General features: G+C 41.9%; 1 protein-coding gene across 6 annotated transcripts in view; it reads right to left on the bottom strand.

Moving 5' to 3' along the window:
- Positions 1–2,390: 2,390 nt before the first annotated feature.
- The window catches only part of WDR59 (WD repeat domain 59), an 80,594-nt gene continuing 63,391 nt past the window's right edge, over positions 2,391–19,593 (bottom strand). For 5 of the 6 annotated variants that reach the window (XM_070388712.1, XM_005894316.3, XM_070388716.1 and 2 more), the window contains 8 exons: positions 17,708–17,841; positions 16,377–16,458; positions 12,867–12,979; positions 11,194–11,344; positions 11,026–11,098; positions 9,635–9,761; positions 9,109–9,251; positions 2,391–3,183 (listed from right to left, as the gene is read on the bottom strand). In XM_070388712.1, the coding sequence (XP_070244813.1) occupies positions 2,948–3,183; positions 9,109–9,251; positions 9,635–9,761; positions 11,026–11,098; positions 11,194–11,344; positions 12,867–12,979; positions 16,377–16,458; positions 17,708–17,841 (1,059 nt within the window). In that variant the 3' untranslated portion in view covers positions 2,391–2,947. The remainder of the gene's footprint in view (positions 3,184–9,108; positions 9,252–9,634; positions 9,762–11,025; positions 11,099–11,193; positions 11,345–12,866; positions 12,980–16,376; positions 16,459–17,707; positions 17,842–19,593) is intronic. The other variant, XM_070388717.1, reaches the window with a different exon arrangement.

Below are 19,593 nucleotides of genomic sequence, written 5' to 3'. Positions count from 1 at the left end.
ACAGCCAAGAGACCAAAGAGCTGAGCTCATTGAGCAAAGAGACATCATTTCTGTCTAATTGTCTTCTCATCCTTTATACTGTATCTGGGTAGCCAAATAAAGGTAGGACCAAGAGATTGTTATGTAGGACCTCCCTGGTGGTCCAGTGGCTAAGACTTCCTGCTCCCAATGTAAGGGACTGGGATTTGATCTCTGGTCAGGGAACTAGATCTCACATGTTGCAACTAAGCCCCAGTACAGCCAAACAAATAAATAAGTCTTTTAAAAAAATAATTTAAAAGAGAGATATTGTTAAAAGAGTTACATTAAGGTAGTGTTAGTCGCTCAGTCGTGTCTGACTCTCTGAGACCCCATGGACTATAGCCTGTCAGGTTCCTGGATCAGCAAGAATACTGGAATGGGTTGCCATTTCCTTCTCCCAGGATGTTACTGTAAGAACACACCAGGCACACCAGCACACTAGGCTTCCCTGTCCATCACCAACTCCCGGAGCTCACTCAAACTCACATCCAATGAGTTGGTGATGTCATCCAACCATCTTATCCTCTATCGTCCCCTTCTCCTCCCGCCTTCAATCCTTTAGGATGGGCTGGCTGGATCTCCTTGCAGTCCAAGGGACTCTCAAGAGTCTTCTCCAACACCACAGTTCAAAAGAGTCAATTCTTCCGTGCTCAGCTTTCTTTATAGTCCAACTCTCACATCCATACATGACCACTGGAAAAACCATAGCCTTAACAAGACGGACCCTTGTTGGCAAAGCAATGTCTCTGCTTTTTAATATGCTGTCTAGGTTGGTCATAACTTTCCATCCAAGGAGTAAGCATCTTTAGTTGTATTTCAAAGCGATGGTCGACTTCACGTTCATCGTCTATTCCTGAAAGTTTTAAGTGCTTTTCAATCACAAGTCTTACTGGAAAATACTGATAACCACCATAAGGGAAAGAGTCAAAGGACCAAAACTGGAATGAGAAACTATATTCTGATATTAGTTTGAGCAGAGGGGGAACAGGAAAAGATTGTTCTCTGCAAATGACATGATTCCACTGAGGAACACGATAGAACTTTTATCTTAATACAAATTAGCCAAATTACTACAAATCCCATGGTGCCATTACAGCAGCATTGATACAAACAAGTGAACAGAAGAGAGTGAACAAGTTCGGATTTTCTTGGCCTCCCCTTTATCAGCCTCCATGTACCTACTGCACCTTATTCAGCCCACTCTACAGAGTGGCTGACATCTTACCTCGACTCCGAGCCCAGGGTTAAACCTCTGCTTTCATTGCACAGGATCCAGGCTTTTCTTACGTCATGGTCTTTCATATCCAGTAACAGAGGGATGACCTTCACATAAGCCTCACCTAAAAGTGTTCTGAAAATGTTTTGAACAAAACCCCCAGTAAGAAATGAATTTATACTGTGATCCTTTATACACATGTGCAAGTGTGTATGTATATACTTGTAAACAAGTTACACAAAACAATGTTTATCCTAACTGGTACATTCTGATGTCTCTTCTACTTTAATTTTTTTTAAACTGTGGTTTTTATCCACTACATTGATTTCACAGTCTATTAATGAGTCCTGAGCTGTAGTTACAGTGATGTACAAGACTGTCATATTTTGAGACATGGAATTGTATTTCTTAAGCTAATCAATCTGGAATTGTAAAATTCTAAAAAATAAATATAAATTTCAGTAGCAATATCGAAAAGCATTTCTCTTTCCTGAAGTGAAAGTCACTCAGTTGTGTCTGACTCTTTGCAACCCCATGGACTATAAGGTTAATGGAATTCTCCAGGCCAGAAGGAGTGGGTAGCCTTTCCCTTCGCTAGGGGATCTTCCCAACCCAGGAATCAAACCCAGGTCTCCCAAACTTCAGGCGGATTCTTTACCAGCTGAGCCTCAAGGGAAGCCCAAGAATACTGGAGTGGGTAGCCTATCCCTTCTCCAGGGGATCTTCCCCACCCAGGAATCGAACTGGGGTCTCCTTCATTGAAGGCAGTTTCTTTACCAACTGAGCTATCAGCACTGAGAACGTTCTGAAGAACTGGTGGATGCAGATAAACATGGGTGGAAGCCTGTGAAGCAGCCCAAAAGAAGAATGAAAGCATTTATGGAAACTCGGCCAACCTGCATAATGGCAACAGGAGCCTCTCACAGCAATGCTGCCATGTAATCTGAGTTTCCTTTTGCTAGAAGAAATGATTAAAAAAACCCAAACTCTTCAAATTGGGAAGAACCTTAAGGGTCAAGTTCTATTTTCCCCTACTGGATGACAAAAGTAAGTCAGCGTTCCTTTGAAAATCTGAGCACTGACTTTGATCCTATCCCAAAGAGTTAATTTCAATTAGAAGTAGAATTAAAAAAAGATTCACTAAAATATCACCTCTTTTTTCTCCCAGATGATTACTAGAATTTTATTAGCCAAGGGAAAGCAGCTGGAAGAGAAATAGCAAACAAAAAAATACATCTTAAGGATCCTTAAGTACATATTTATAATTTAAGTATCATATCTTAAAAGGCCATAGTCCATCAGTTCATTAAATGCACCAACTTATGTCACAGGTCCATTTGTCAACTGAAGTAATGTCCACTGTCCTTTGGCTCAACAGACTGTCCTTTACATCTGACCTTGATCTCTGTGATTGGCATCAGAAAGGATGCTGTCGATGGTTTGAGGTCAACATCTGAAAGGTAAACACAGCTCTGGAGGCAGGTGTTTCCAGCTGCCGGAGTCCTCTTCCACCGACATCCATGCCAGCAACAAACAGCCAAGAGTTCAGAAGGCAAAGGCTCAGGAACAGCCCACACCGTGTCAGTCTTTGAGGGGAGTGCACCCCAGTCCAGGTGGAGGTGGGCTCTGGAGCCTCGCTCCTGGCAGAGAGCCTATCACCCAGCACTGACGGGCCCCCTAGGACTTCCCACAGCGCCGGGGGCTGTGAGCTCAGAAAGTGCTTTCCAGTAGGCAGTGGCACCCACAGCCGGTGGGACACACCTCCTGGGTCCGAAACCACTCCATCATGTGGCTGGTGTGCCCCCCGTGTCCACAGGCCAGGCAGAAGTTGGACGACCCTCGCACAGCCACGTGGCAGATGGCACACTGGAACGTGAAGCCTTTGCAGATGGCACACTGCGTGCCCCGGACCTCACTCCGGCAGTGGCTGCAGTACACGCCAAACTCTGGAGAAGGGCGGAGGTGGCCAAAAAAGAGATACGGTGAGTTTAGCTCTGCAAACGAGAACTGGGCATTGTGAGCAGTAAAGATGTATTCATTAGGGAGGGCTCTGTAGGATCTTATTAAACCACTGCTGTTCAATTTTTTTAAATGGCAGAACCCCCGATGGCCTCTCATTTCCCTTCCCTAAGGAAATAGAAGCCTATCACTGGGGGCTCCTTTCATCTCAACACCCACAGATATTCGTATCTCCCTCTTCTTTCACCCCTTACAGTAGAGGAAGGGTCCTGGGTTCTTCCTTCTATCAGAACCAGCTCCTCTGCTTCAAAACAACAGGCAGTCATAAAAAGGCACCAATAGAGACATTCCATACACAGTAATTGAGGGAAATATTTCATGGTAGTTCCTAGTTAAGGTAAATCCTGAGATAAACCAGCTTGAAAATCTTGATGAAAAATAGCTATGTTTTCTTAAGCGTGACTTAAAAAAATTTTTTTATTGAAGTATAGTTGTTTTACATGTTGTTAGTTTCAGGTGTACAGCAAAGTGATTCAGTTACACATATATTCATACTTTTTCAGACTCTTTTCTCATATGGGTTATCAGAATATTGAGTAGAGTTCCCTGTGCCATACAGTAGGTCACACTTGTTATCTACCTTACATATAGTAGTGTATCTATGTTCATCTCAAGCTCCTGATTTATCCCTCCTCCCCATGCTTCCCCTTCGATAACCATAAGTTTGTTTCAATAACTCTGTTTGTTTCTGCTTGGTAAATAAGTTCATTTGCATCATTTTTTAAAAATTATGTTCCACATATGAGTGATATTATATGATATTTGTCTTTCTCTTGTCTGACTTACTTCATTTAAAATGATAATCTCTAGGTCCATCCATGATGATACAAAAGCATGATTTCATTCTTTTTATGGCTGAGTAATATTCCAGTGTGTATACACACACACACATGCACACACACACTACATCTTCTTTATCCATTCATCTGTCGACGGACACTTAGGTTGCTTCCATGTCCTGGTTACTGTAAACAGCACTGCTATGAACACTGGTGTGTCTGTATCTTTTCAAATTAGGATTTTCTCCAGATACATGCCCAGGAATGGGACTGTTGAATCATACACTAGTTCTATTTTTAGTTTTTTAAGAAACCCCCATATTGTTCTCCACAGCAGCTGCTTCAATTTACTTTCTCACCAGCAGTGTAAGAGGGTTCCCTTTTCTCTACACCCTCTCCAACATTTATTATTTTCATGATGGCCATTCTGACTGATGTGAGGTGATACCTCATTGTGGTTTTGATTTGCATTTCTCTAATAATCAGCAATGTTGAGCATCTTTTCATGTGCTTTCTGGCAATCTGTATGTCTCCTTTGGAGAAATATCTATTTAGATCCTCTGTCCATTTTTTGATTGGGTTATTAGTTTTTTTTAATATTGAGCTACAGGAACTCTTTGTAGATTTTGGAGGTTAATCCTTTGTTGGTTGCTTTGTTTGCAAATATTTTCTCCCATTCTATGGGCTACTTTTTCATTTTATTTACAGTTTCTTGTGCTGTACAAAAGCTTTTAAGTTTAATTAGGTCCTATTTGCTTATTTTTGTTTTCATTACTCTAGGATGTGGATCCAAAAAGATATTGCTACAATCTATGTCAAGAGTTTATGCCTATGTTTTCCTCTAAAGACTTTTATAGCATCCAGTCTCACATTTAGGTTAAAATCCACTTGAGTTTATTTTTGTGTATACTGTTACAGAATGTTTTAACTTCATTCTTTTACAGGTAGCTGTCCAGTTTACCCAGCACTACTTATTGAAGAGGCTGTCTTTTCTCCACTATATATTCTTGCCTTCTTTGCCATAGATTAATTGGCCATGGGTACATGGGTTTATTGCTGAGCTTTCTAATCTATTACATTGATCTGTATTTCTATTTCTGTGCCAGAATAAAATACCTAGGAATAAACCTACCCAAGGAGACAAAAGACCTGTTCTCTGAAAACTATAAGACACTCATGAAAGAAATCAAAGTTCACACAGATGGAAAGATATAGCATATTCTTGGATTGGAAGAATCAACATTGTCAAAATGACAATACTACCCAAGGCAATCTACACTTTCAATGCAATCCCTATCAAATTACCAATGACATTTTTCACAGAACTAGAACAAAAAATTGTTTAATTTATATGCAAACACAAAAGACCCTGAATAGCCAAAGCAATCCTGAGAAAGAAAAAACGGAACTGAAGGGATCAGACACCCTCATTTGTAATCAAAGGAGTATGGATTAAAGACTTCCTGAACAACTTCAACCCCAAACCAGACTTTAAAGTCCTTTGTCCAGCCCAAGGAACCCAGCACAACCTTTTGAACAGATGTCAAAGGGTCTAGCTGACTGATGGGCTGACAAATCAGTTACATATCTCTGTGATTCATTATTTACCTGGAACTAATTTACAAGACAAATTGCAGGAGGCCATCGCTAATCTTTCCCTGATATACCTGCATGCCTGTAGACGCTCTGAAAAATATTATAGATTACCCAAATAGCATTTTGTGTCTGTACTTCTTCATGTACATGCACCAAGATAATCCATATTAAAATAGTCCTTTTATTCAATATTTAAGTCTATGTATTATTTTGGTTTGTTTTTATTTAACTGAAACTATATTCACACAACTTAAAGAATCAAATTATTCTATACACTGTATTATCAAAACCAGCACTCCCTTCCACTCCCAGACTCATCACTCCCTAGAGGAAATTCTTCCAACCCATTTAACTATTTCTTCTGTTTTTATCTCCCTATCTACACATGTTTATAAAGTTATTTCTTTTAAAAAAAATTATTTATTTTCAATTGAAGGATAATTGCTTTACAGTATTGTATTGGTACAGGTATACATATGTCCCCTCCCTAGTTATTCCTTAATTGTCATATTTAAGCACTGTCTATTGACCTTCCCCAGTGGAAGTTCTTTCACTCCCCAATTTCCCCAACCAGACTCATGGACCACTTGTTCCTCTTCTTCCCCACGCAGCTCTATTATCATTTGGTTGGATTAATGTTGCTTTTACATTATTTCTCTAGGTAAGTATTCATCAAGCCAAACCACATACCATGATGACTTCCTTTCTTTCTTGCACATTTTGTTTTTCCTAGAGTTAGTCTTGTTTTTTCATTTGCTTATTATGTACTTATTGACAATTTACCTCCAAACACCTGAGTCTTTTAGAAACACACTGAATACTGAAACACGCTAGGTATTTTTTCTCAGGGACAACACTCTGAAGCTCCAGCCTGGACTGCTGTGTCTCCAGGTCTGTCACGCACATCTCCCTTCATCATCGTCCTGACACCCTGGTTTCCTGGCTTTGCATCTATTCCTCCTCCTTAGATAGGCTGAAGGTTTACTCTAACTCTTAAAGGATGACCTGGGTACAGAACTCTAGGTTAGATGCTAAGGGAGTCTAAGAGGATCGTTTCTTCGAGCCCAGGGAAGGCACTGCTGCACTGCTGCTGTCCAGCCCCAGGATCTTCAGCAGCTTCACTGCTCCCAAGAAGTGTGATGCTATTCGTATTCCTATCCTTTGCAGGCGACTCATCTTCTGTCTCTGGAAACTTCTAGGATCTTCTCTAGATCCCCGAGTCTTTCTTCATTCATATACTAGCTATGTAGCAGGTCCTTTATCAGGAAATGTGTCCACCTTTTCTAGACAGTGAACTTCCAGTTTTCTGCTGGGGGAGGGGAAGGGTGAAAACTGCTTTGCAAAATAGGAGTGGGGATCTGGGGACCCTATAAAGGCCATCATACAAGGCTCCTACTTCTGACCTCACCTTCCTGCCACTTGCAGCAGTTCTGGGTACTTGTAATTCCTGAACCATCTGGGGGTTCTGCCATGTGTTGGGCTTCCCTGGTGGCTCAGACGGTAAAGAATCTGCCAGCAGTGCAGGAGACCTGAGTTGGATCCTTAGGTCAGGAAGATCCCCTAGAGAAGGAAATGGCAACCTATTCCAGTATTCTTGCCTGGAGAATTCCATGGACAGAGGAGCCTGACGAGCTGCAGTCCATGGGATTAGTTACATGGGGTTATCCATGTGTGTTACTGTTTTTCTGCCTGCCAGTTCAGTGTTCAGCTCCCTCTCTGTAAAATCAGCTACCACTAACTATCTGTAACCCAGGTCCCAAATTTTATTGCCAATATTTCTTTTCCTTGCATAGCTGTGTCTTTTCATAAAAGCTCTATGTAGACACTTCAGCAGGGTCTGGGGGAGAAAGGAAATCAGAATGTGTTCAGTCTATTCTTGATGTCTCTCTTTTGTATCATTCTTTAGAAAATATCTCTTAACTTCTTTCATATCATAGTCTTGCTTTTCCTCAAAACACACTAGTATCTCATTCAAAGTCTGTTTCTGGTTCTTTCTCCAAGACTCAAGCTCCAACTACTGGTTTCTCTCAAGGCCCAGAATCAGAGGGCTCTCTTATTTGAGAGCCCATTCCACCCCACAGTTCCCAGGTAAATGCACTCAATGCTCACAGCATGAATACCATCAATATGCTAAATATTCCCACATTCCTAGTTTCAGCCCTAAACTCTCCTTTAAGTTCCAGACTCATATCCAACTGTCTACATGATTTCTACAGTTTGAACTTCAACATTTCCTACTATTCCAAACTGCGTTTTCAATTTTCTTCCAATCTTTTCTAATCTTAGAATATGGCATCGCCATTTCCAGTTCAAGCTGGAAACTTAGAATCATTTAAGCTTTGTCTCGTCCTCAAGCCCACATCCAACTTGTTAGTAAGACATACTGATATTAAGTCTACCCCTGAAATGCAGTTTTCCTTCATCCATCTCTTTCCACTTCCACTGATGACACCTGAGACCAGGCCGTCCTTCTCTCTCTGACCACCTTAACAGTCTTCAAATGCCCTGTCCGCCTCTACTTCTGTCCTCCTCCAATCCTTTCTTCCTATAATAGCCAAAGAAATCCTCTTGCAGTGGAAACCGGAGCATACCACTTCTTCCAGCTGTCTGCTGCCGGGTGGAGCTATGCTCCCTCCCTGTCAGTTTGGCCTCATTCTCCTTTTTTTCGGCCGCACCACACAGCTTGCAAGATTTTAGTTCCCTGATTGAACCCAAACCCACAACAGTGAAAGCAGAGTCCTGACCACTGGACTGTTAGGAGAGTCGTATCACTTACTCCTTAATGTCCTTTGAAACTCATCACTGGACTTAGAATACAGTCCAAGTTCTTACCGTGACTTTCAAGCCCGACTCTCCTGTGGTCTAGTTTTACAGTACTCTTCTCACTCACTGTGTTCTAGCACACTGGTCTTCCTTCGCCTGTTCAAAAGAACAGCTATTTCCCCTGTGGGGCTGCTCCTGGGTGGGATGCCCTTCGTGAGACTGTCCTGCTACACAGGTGGCTCCGTCCTGTCCTGCTGACCTCGGCTCCTCAGACAGCCTTCCCAATGCAGCTCAAAATGTCTGCTAAAATTCTCCCTCCCTGCTCCCCTGACCCAACATCCTTTTTGCTTGCTCATAAGTACTGATCACAGCTTGTAATTATTTTTCTCCCCCACTGGCCTAGGAGTTGCCACAAAGGAGGAGTGTGCCAGCACTGCAACTAAGAGGAGTCTCATAAACATTAGCTGAATAACTGAATAAATGTCCCTGCTGCCAGTCAGTATCTGAGGATTGTACAGACAACTTCTTCCTTTACAATGAAAATGTAATTGTCTCATGAAATGCCAGGGTTTTCAATAACTTAAAATAGACTCAAAGTACTTCAGAAATTTCCACTTATAAATGAGACACTGGAACTTCCAAGGATTATGTATGGACACGTTAAATGACAGAACCTTTCAGAGAGTGATGAGAACAGAAAGAAGTCATATTTACCAATGCCTTTGTGAGGATCAGGAGGACAGGAAACAAACTTCAGCACTTCAGCTCGTTTCTCCCTCAGACCCCAACGGTAGAGGATTTCTCCATAGCATTTCTTAAAGTCATCAAATTGCTGGGTATTAGCAGGGTCCAGAAGCCTGGATCAAATTCAAAACATATCTCGTCAGTTCCTTTAAGAGAAACAAGTTTGATGCCAAATGGCACTTAATATACCTCTCTTAGGGTTTCCCTGGCAGCTCAGATGGTAAAGAATCCGCCTGCAGTGCGGGAGACCTGGGTTCGATCCCAGGGTTGGGATTATTCCCTGGAGAAAGGCACGGCAACCCACTCCAGTATTCTTGCCTGCCTGGAAAATCCCCATGGACAGAGGAGTCTGGTGGGCTACTTCCATGGGGTTGCAGAGAGTCGGACATGACTGAATGACTAAGCACAGCATATACTTTTGTTAAAAGCAAGAGTCCCAGTGTGGGAAGAATCTAAGCATCACAGAACTACAGCTCCTGGCTGGGAAGGTCATTACCTTTTATTTTTATCATGCTGATCACGCTCTCGCTCACGAGGATCACTGTAGGTCAGACTCCCAAAGCGGATTTCTTCTGGTGAGGACTCTCCCCAGGGTGAAGATATGTGTTCTGTTTCTCTTCCCACTGAAGAAAATCAAATGGGAAGGGAAGATGGAAATCAGAGGAGGCATGGGAAATAACCTGAAATCTCTCATGATGCACATGTGTCCCATTTACTTCCTGGAAGGAAAATAAGCTAAGCTGAAGATTCTGAGAAGTCCTAGAACTAAACAGAACACTTTCCTATCCTTACCTTTCTGTCTGCTGCTGCTGCTGCTGCTGCTGCTGCTGCCAAGTCACTTTAGTCGTGTCCGACTCTGTGTGACCCTTTCTGTCTAGGTATTTACTATTAACGTAACTTGATAATTAGGTACACACACAATGATAAGCAAATTATAAGAGTGATATAGATTATTAGGCAGGCATTACTTATTTTAGAAAAACTCTTTAAATAGCATGAGAAAATGCTCATGATAAAATAAAAAATAGAACATAAAACCACAAATATAGAAAGATCTGCCCCCCCTCCCCCGCCCCCAACACACACACACACACACACACACACACACACACACACACACAGACTGGACGGAAATGTCCTGGAATGTTAACAGATCTTATTTATTTCTAGGTGGGGAAATCAACCATTAGTATTTTCTCCACCAACATTTGTTTTCTTCAACAGGCAAATAGTACTTCTGTTATCAACAAAATTAAAATCATTTTTAAAAAGAAATTTTAAAACTCCAGAAAACACATATACACCTACTGGTTACATAGACCTTTACGGCCAGGTGGGACTGGGCTCAGCTTCACTTCCCTATCCTGAAGGAGGTTCGAGGTGGAGGGTGTGGGGGGTGGTAACAGGAAGTGGTAGGCGATGGGGAAGGGGCTTGTGCAGCACAAAGGATAAGGGCTGGGGCTGGCGATGGACAATGGGAAGGCCCACTGCCAGTTCCTCAAGGTCACAGGATGGGAAGTAACCAAGCAAGGCAGAGAGACTGCAGAAACCAGCGTGCTCAGACACAAAAGCCCATGTCTCAGCCCTTGCTGACTGGTATCTCCACCGTACTCAGTTTAAAGGTCAATGAGGGGACTTCCCTGGCAGTCCAGGGGTTAGACTTGGCACTTTCACTGCTGGGGCCTGGGTTCAGTCCCTGGTTGGGAGACTGAGACCCTGTAAGGTGCACAGTACAGCCAAAAATTAAAAAGTAAATAAACACATACAAGGCAATGAGAAACAAGGGAAAATATGAAGAATATTCATCAGCTAAAGATCACATATTAAATCATACACCACACTGAAAGTATAAAACCCCAGCATGGGCTAAGGCAGCTCCGTACTGACCTATGTTCCAGCCACCAGTGTTGAACCCCGGGTCGGACAAGCTTGAGCAGGAGCCTGAGGATGTAAAGCTGGGCTGCAATGAAAGCGGGAGCAGCGTGAGGGCGCCGCTTCCCACGACGGCTGACCTTTGCAAAAAGCCAGATTCAGGCCAGGAAACCCCCAGCTTACATATCGACTGTGGGACACCACAAGGTTAGCTGAGCGGCTGGGAAAAGGCCCGAAAGGGTTTGGTATCCCCTGTGGTCGAGACTGGGCTTCGAACACGCTGCAGAGCATGGCCAACGTCTGCACGTCCCGGAGCCGGCAGTAATGAGCCAGTCTGGAGAGAAAGGGGCATGGGAGAAGTCGTGAGAAGGCACGGGGGAATGATGACTGTCACGACTGCGGCAGGTCGTTCCCATTGGGGAAGGAAGGGAGAGCTGATTTAAAAACTAACTTTATTGAAGTGTAGTTGACTTACAACATTGTGTTAATTTCTACTATACTGCAAAGTGCTTCAGTTATACATATATACACATTCTTTTTCATATGCATTTCCATTATAGTTTATATAGAATGGATAAACAACAAGGTCCTTACTGGATAGCACAGTGAACTATATTCAGTATCCTATGATAAACCATAAAAGAAGAGAGAATTCTTGATTTTGCCTCAAAAGCCCCCATCAGGAACAAGAGCTTTCTACAGACCCAGCAGCTTGATCGACTTGTTTTGGAATAACACATATCAGAGTATCACACACGACCTAGAACCCATCTGAAAGCTCCTGGTAGGCATCCAGGCCTGGGCTCAGACTTGATGAAGTTTCTCCAAGAATTAGGGAGACTCAACTCACATCTGAGTGAGGCCTCCCCAACTCCAGGGAGGCATCACACTGCTTTCTAGGGGTTTCCTAGTCCTCCCTTCATATAACCTAAGGCTACATGAAAGTGCTCAGAGAAATGGAGAGCAGGTCAGACTCCAGAGGTGGCATTATGAGTCTGAGCTATTAAATAAGAACAACAGGGAACAGTTTTATTACCCCTTAGGTCCTCACTTCCCCTTTGCTCCTTTCAGGACAACTGCCCCAGAAGGTGAGGCAGAGATCCCAGGAACTTGGCCTTTGCAATGGAATAGTATCGATACTTTCCTAACAAGCAAAGTCTAATAGTTTTAAGGTGTTTTCACACTTTCTCATGAGCCTCCTAGGAAGTGGGTAGAACAAACATCATTATCCTGTGTTACCACGAGGCACTTGAAGAGTGAGCAAGCATCCCAGATCTCTCCTCAAATAGGTAAAGTGAACCTCCACCTGAAGGAAGGAGAGCTTCTCCATCTCTCTTCAGGACCTGGGCCTCCCTGTCGTGGAGGCTCCAGTGATTTTTCCTGGCTGTAAATCATTTTGCACGTTGTAGTTCCTGTTAGTCATACTTTAGTGCAATAAATCAAACTCAGTATTTTCAAAAACCATCTAGTAGGGTGAACACATCGTGGCCTTTGGAAAACACAAATCCAACATACAGTTCTCTAACCTGCTCTCAGGGGGCGAGGTTCTACAGCACCTCAACAAACTTTTTACCTCAGGAGCTCTGTGTTCAGACAGATACGATTTCTGGGACAAAGCATAACTCTCTCAAGGATATCTGAGTCTAAAATCGTCATTATAAATGACAAATATTATATAGTTCCTCCTGTTCTAAGGAATCAGTTCCGCACAGAAGTTACTGCAACTTTAAAAGGAAAGGTCTCACTTCCTCTTCTCATGCCTCAAGGCTTTGTACTTTAGACAATAACACTGAAAGCGTTTACAGACCTAAAAGTGACACCATTCATTTTCCTCACTTTTAGCTCTCAAAACCTACAGGGACTCCAGCAGTTGTCGCCCAAATGGATGTCGAGCCCAGGGTGTTTCCAAATCTGGGTCAGACTTCGGACCAAGGCAAAGATCCGTAGCTACTGTGGCCAGCGACCAAACCTGGACAGATCAAAGAGAAACAGCCACACTCAGACTGGGGAGCAGAGGACCAGGAACCAGGAAAGAACCACCCCTCCGCCACCACCTCCATACACAGCCTAATCTGACTCTGTCCGACCCCATAGACGGCAGCCCGCCAGGCTCCCCCGTCCCTGGGATTCTCTAGGCAAGAACACTGGAGTGGGTTGCCATTTCCTTCTCCAATGCATGAAAGTGAAAAATGAAAGTGAAGTCGCTCAGTTGTGTCCGACTCTTAGCGACCCCATGGGCTGCAGCCTACCAGGGTTCTCCATCCATGGGATTTTCCAGGCAGGAGTACTGGAGTGGGGTGCCACTGCCTTCTCCGCCTTGCTACTCTGGGGGCGGCCAAAGCTGGGAGCTTATTGAAATGCAGAGTTTGAGGCTATGCTCCAGACTTATTGAATCAGAATTTGCATTTCTGCAAGATTCTCAGGGGACTTGTACCCCATCTGAAAAAACCTAGCCCTAAAAACTTTTATGAAGCAGACTTCAGAGAAAGACACTATACAGTAACTTCCATCGGTTGCCTATTTAACCAATGACTTGTGTGTCTTTTTCTGCTGCTTCATTAGTGAATTGGCAGGGGAAAAAAAAAATGCATTCAATATCATACTGAAGATCTGTCCTTTCTCCAAATAATGAAAAACTTTTCATTATGAAAATTTTAGTATACTCTCTGAAGCTACAGAAAAATAGGCCAAGACCCAGCTTTCTTTTTGTTGACATCAAATGTGAGGAGTATCTCCAAATTTGAAATCTCACGGGGCTTGGACTCATCAAACAGAAACTAAAATCCATAAGGTGTCTATTAAATATAAGATTTAGCACACCCAAAATACAAATACATCACACCATCAACAGAGCCCCCATCCCCTCCATACCTATAAAAATGGAATATATTTTTGGAAAATTTTTCTTACTATTATATGCCCACTAACTGGAAAACACTATTAGACTCTGATAGAAACTCGAAAGGAAAAAGACACAGACTTTCAATCAGGAGTTTAAAACAGAAGAAAAAAATAAGCAAATAAAAACACTGAAAAACAGGAACAGAAACACATCAGATATGTAAAAAAAAAAAAAAAATCAACTAAATTGTGTGGCTCCAATAACACCCATGAGTATTGGTTCAAATGAAAAACATTCATTTCTATGATCAATGGCCCAGCTGGATGGCTGCTGGAAGAAGTTCAGAGGTTTCTGGGATAAGAAAGGACTTTTACTATTCTGGCTGACAACTTGGGCCCATCATTTCCTCATTTATAATACATGTTTCCTAAGTGCCTTCAATGGAAATAGTTGATACTTAGGTTTATTTCTGCAAATCTTTCTTGCAAAGCAGGTGACATATCATCTTCAGCACGTGAATAAAAAATTAAAAAAAACTCTCCAAGCATTAGCATTGATGTCGTTCCCAGCCCATTAAGCAAGACCATACCACAGAGATGACTGGAATTGCAAGAATAGCAGCAATCATTTGCCACATATTGGATACTTACACTTATGAGACACAGGTATGGAAACTGTACATATATTACCTTACTGAGTTCTCATAAGGACCTCAGAAGCAGAAGTATTGTTCCTATTTTAGAGTTGAGGAAATGAAGTTCAAAATGATTAGGCAGCTGCCTAGGATCTCACAACATGAAAGGGACAGAGCCCAGATGTAAATCCAGGTGTGTCTGAGCCCCAGGAAAGGGTCTTTCCACTTCACTTCACTTGGACTAGCCTGACCTTCCAAATCAACTCTGCCATAAAAGTACTGAAAATTTCAAAGAAAAAGAGAAAAAAACAAAACACTGTAGGAAGTAATTTTTCCTCAGAGAATGTCTTTCTAGAATGTAAACCAATCTTCTTATCAACCCTATGAGGTAATTATTCTTCCAGGTCTCATTTTACAAATACACACAGTGGCTTAGAGAATCTGAAATACTTTGCCCAGGGTTACACCACGAGGGAGCAGAGTGGAGCAGAGTTGGGCTGACACTTCCTGTTAGAAATTCCTCACTAGTTCCAGTACTTTGTTTTGCCTTCTCAATGTTTGCAGAATTTTAGGTGGCTCGGTTCTTAAAGAAAAACATTAAATTCATGACTGTAAGTTTTACTTAAAAGGGTCTGAAGCTGAGACTTGATAGTGTTTAGTAGGAGACAAAAGGAAATCTTAGAGATTTTTCAATCAGATAAAAATCAAGGGAAAGGGTCTTCCATGGCAGTTTGGTGGTTAAGACTTTGCCTTTCAAAGCAGGGGGTGCTGATTCCATCCTGGTTGTGGAGCTAAGACCCCACATGCCTTGGGACCAAAAAGCAAAACATAAGACAGAAACAATATTGTAACAAATTCAATGAAGACTTTAAAAATGGTCCACATCAAATAAAAAGAAAAAAATACTGAAAGGAAAAAAAAAACTTAAAAAAAAAGAAAAAAATCAAGGGAAGGCCTTAGTCCTGGGTCATTTGGAAGGTTACAAGGAAAAAACTAAGCAGACAGGACAACAGCTAGTAGTTTCCACGCTCAATCTAATCTGCACACTAAAGAATAAAGAGTGGAATAGAATGCAAACTAGTGGTTGGAAAAGGCTGGATGGAGGAGTGAGCCTTTATAGGGTAATGGAAATGTTCCAAAATTGCTCGTGGTAATGACTGCAAAATGCTGTGAATATACTGAGGCCATGGAATGGTACATCTTAAATGAGTGAATTGCATGGTCTCTGGACTACAATCTCAATAAAACTATTTAAAAAAAATAATGACACTGAGAATTCCCTTATGGTCCAGTGGTTAGGACGCTGTACTTTCTGTGCCGAGGGCCTGGGTTCGATCCCTGGTGGGAAACTAAGATCACAAGTTGTACAATGTGGCCAAAAAAGAAAGGAAAACCACCACCAACAAAAAAGCCCACCAACACAGGTGCAACATGCTTAATGCACTCATGTGCACCTGCAGAAATGAAGGAAATTGAAATTTTGTAATATAACATCATATTTGGGGACTGAACATATCTCCATCTTAAGGACTGCCTTTGTAAACCTTGTATGAAATGATGCACTTTTAAAAGTAAAAACGAAAAAGAACTGAGGGTGCAAATGGCAAAGATTAAGATATCCAAATTTATTAACCATCACCATGCACTAGAAAAGAGTTGCTACAAAAATACTTAGTAAATGCTTTAGGACTTTCTCAACTAAGCACTAATAAGAGAAATATCCAAGGAATTTAGGAAGTTGCAATAGCCCTAGAGTTTGGCAAAGAAAATGGGAAAAAATTTACAAAATAGGAGGCACACTTTAAAATGTCACTAAACCACAACCATAAAGTGAATACAAATTGCTCCAAAAGAAAAATCCAGAATTCCAACAAAAGGGATGGAAAATACCTGGACAAGATCCTTCCTTCCAACAAGTAAGGCAGAAGCGGCATTCTTCTGACACGTTTCTTGAATATCATTCACATTCAGTCTGAAATTTAAAAGGAATTAAAAAGCTGCTTTCTAACTGACGTCTAAATCAACTACTTCCGACTTAACAAATAAACTAAAAACTGCCTCTTTAGGTTGTCACTCAAATGTTTTATTTGTATTGGCCTTAAGCTCCTTTTCTACATAATATGCAGTAAAACCTTACCTTACCCAACATCACAGCTGATGTTACACTGTGAGTTCAGGCCCGGGGAAGGTGAAATTGCTCACCTCTTTGAAGTCAGGAAAAGAGGCCAGACTCAAAGACCAATTTGCCAGCCAGCTTTCCTGGGGAGTTCCCTAGGCTTAAGGGTTGAATAAAACTTGATTTAAATGTGTATAATACCAACTGTAGTTTCTAACACAAGGGATAATGTGCTCTGTACATACAACAAAAGAAATATTTTTTGTTATGCATTCAAGTTCTGGAAGAAGGGGAACCACAGGCCAGCAGCCTCTGTGTGCCTGTCACTCACCTCCCACCTCCCTTCAACCAAAGTGGCTCTGCTATTAAATGTTTTACATACTGAGAACAGGAGGCAGAATTCTAAGACTGTACCCAAGATTGCTGTATGTACTTGTATAAAGCAGATCTCTCATCTCTTTAAATAGGGGTGAGACCAGTAAATACTGATGTGATATTACTCCCATAATTGTCAAAAGGGAGATTCTCCTGGATGGGCCTGACCTAAACAGACGAGACCTTAGAAAGAAGCTGAAGCATCAGTGAGAAACTCTTGCTGGTCTCTGAGAAGATGAAATTCCCTGAGTTCTTTGGCTGCAAGGAACTGAATTCTGCTAACAACCTCCACGGGTTTGGAAGAGGACCCTGAGCACTGGCTAAAACTGCCACCCAGCAACTTCGTGACTTTAGTCTGGGGAGATCAGAGCAAGGACCGAGGTAAGCCAAGCCCAGACTCCTGACCCAGGGGAACTGTGAGATAATAAATGAGTGTTATTTAAATACTAGGTCTGTGGTAATTTCGCTATCCAGCAGAAGAAAGCTAATGCACTGGACTTCTCCTAAAACTGCTCTTGAAGAAAAGATTCCAATACCTCAAAAAATAAATAGGGAGCTCCCTGGCAGCCTAATGGTTAGGATTCTGGGCTTTCATGGCGGTGGCCTGGGTTCAATCCCCGGTCAGAGAACCGAGATCCCACAAGCCACAGAGCAGCCAAAAAATAAAATGAACAACTCTGATACTCATGTCTAAGTGAGAAGCACTGCATAGTTGAAATTCTGAACTTACATGTATAGTTCTCCCAATGACTTGTGAACTGGAAGAAGGCAAGCTATATCCTGAATGATCACTTTCCCAGCAGCCTTGATTGGTCGATTGCCAGAGTCCGATCCTTCACGCTTACTTTTCCATCTCCTTGATTTCTGGGGGAGATGACAAGATATAACTAATGGGGACTTTAATGAATGGAAACCTACACTTGCAGAGCACATCATTGTTGGGTCATTGGTAATTTGCAGAGACTTTGCATTGCATCATGCCCACAATTAAATGAATCAGCATCTGTAGGAAATAAAAAGGATGACAAAGGGCATTGAGCTCATGGTCCAAAACCCTAACAGTAAAATAAGCACCTACTGCAATGCTATATACATTCTGCAGGTGCTCAAAAATAAATACCTTGAAGCCAAAATTTAAAAAAGAAAGAAAGAACAGCAGGTAAATATGTTAGTATAAGACCACAAAAATGTGGGAGAAGAGCAACTTTTAAGGTTGGGTTCAGTCCTAGGTTCAAAATTCTTGCTTTAAATTAATCAAAGTTTTTTTTTTTTTTTTTCCTTTTCAGATAGCTTTAATCAAGCTTGTTGAAATTTAATTCAGACACAGTAGTGTAGGATCTGCAAGCCTTCGTCTATGGGAGGTAGACACAGAAACCTAGTGTTTCAAGGAGAACTGCCCTGTTTTTCCTAGCAGATCTGAGTTATTTCTAAAAGCGATCATTTAGAATGTCAAAAATACCTGAGCAGAGGGACCTGGGTAATGAACATGGAAGATCAGGAGCAATTATCCTATTTCCCCAGAGCCTTCCCTCCAAAGGCCTGCAGAGAAGTCTGTATGTGGGAAATGAGAGATGTCTTAGAGAATGAGAATTATGAGAGTGTAGCCCCATCTGGTATCTTCAAAATGACGACCAGCCAAGGGAGCAATATTCTATTTTATTTCCAGAAGTTAGAAAGGAGGTCAACTAAGTGATCCAACTCAGGAGGGAAGTGACATATTTATTAACGAAGGAGGCAAAAGGAGCTCAGGAAAGGGCCTGGTTGTATTACCAGGGCAAGGTTTACTGGTCTTATTGCCAATGCCCCGGCTCAGGGTGACCCCTAGCATGTTTCTTTTTTGCGGTAAATGCAGGCTCTGGTCACTCTCTCTTCACTCACTTGGTAACTTTGGCCTCAGGACAAGCTCTGTGTTCCAATCTCACAAGGTTAATCAACAGACAATGAAAAGGTGAGAGTGCAAAGTGTCACCTGGAAAGGTGCAATTTAAAAATCTCTAATTTTTCTAAATGTCCATAAACTCTCGGGCATGTAGGTTAGATAATTACTTAGATGACTCACAGATAAATTCCTTTTCTACCAGTGATTTCGATACAACCACTCTCCCATAAATCAGTCATGGTCTATATTCAGGCATTTCTAACCACTGATGTCCCATCTAACCCCTAAAGTTGTCCAATGCATGTAATTTTCTATAGGATCAGTAAGTGGCATGGAACCTACTAAATCTAGGAAACCTAGAGTCAGTGCATGACAGGTAAAAGCAGACCTTTAGCTGAAGTATCTGAATTCTTCATAGTACTTTGTAAACATATATGCTATCAGTTTGGATACACATCTATAAACATATATGCTATCAACCTCAACCCATTTGGTTTTAGAAGCAGTTCAGTTATTAATACTATGTATCCATACACAAGTCACTATTCTGCAATACAAGAAGCTACAACTATTATTAGCAGGGAGCCCTTCAATTCTTTGTTGGCCCAGCTTATTTTCTAAAGAATCCTGATGTGGGTGCAAATAAGGGGTAATTGTGCTAATGACCAAAGAGCTTGTCAGGATGGGCTGGAGCCAGGGAGCATTCACTGACATAAGCCCATGCAGTCACGAGTGCCC

The sequence above is a fragment of the Bos mutus genome, chromosome 18 (assembly GCF_027580195.1).
Source record: "Bos mutus isolate GX-2022 chromosome 18, NWIPB_WYAK_1.1, whole genome shotgun sequence".
NCBI classification, from domain to species: Eukaryota; Metazoa; Chordata; class Mammalia; order Artiodactyla; family Bovidae; genus Bos; species Bos mutus.
This window is presented reverse-complemented; position numbering and strand designations above follow the sequence as displayed.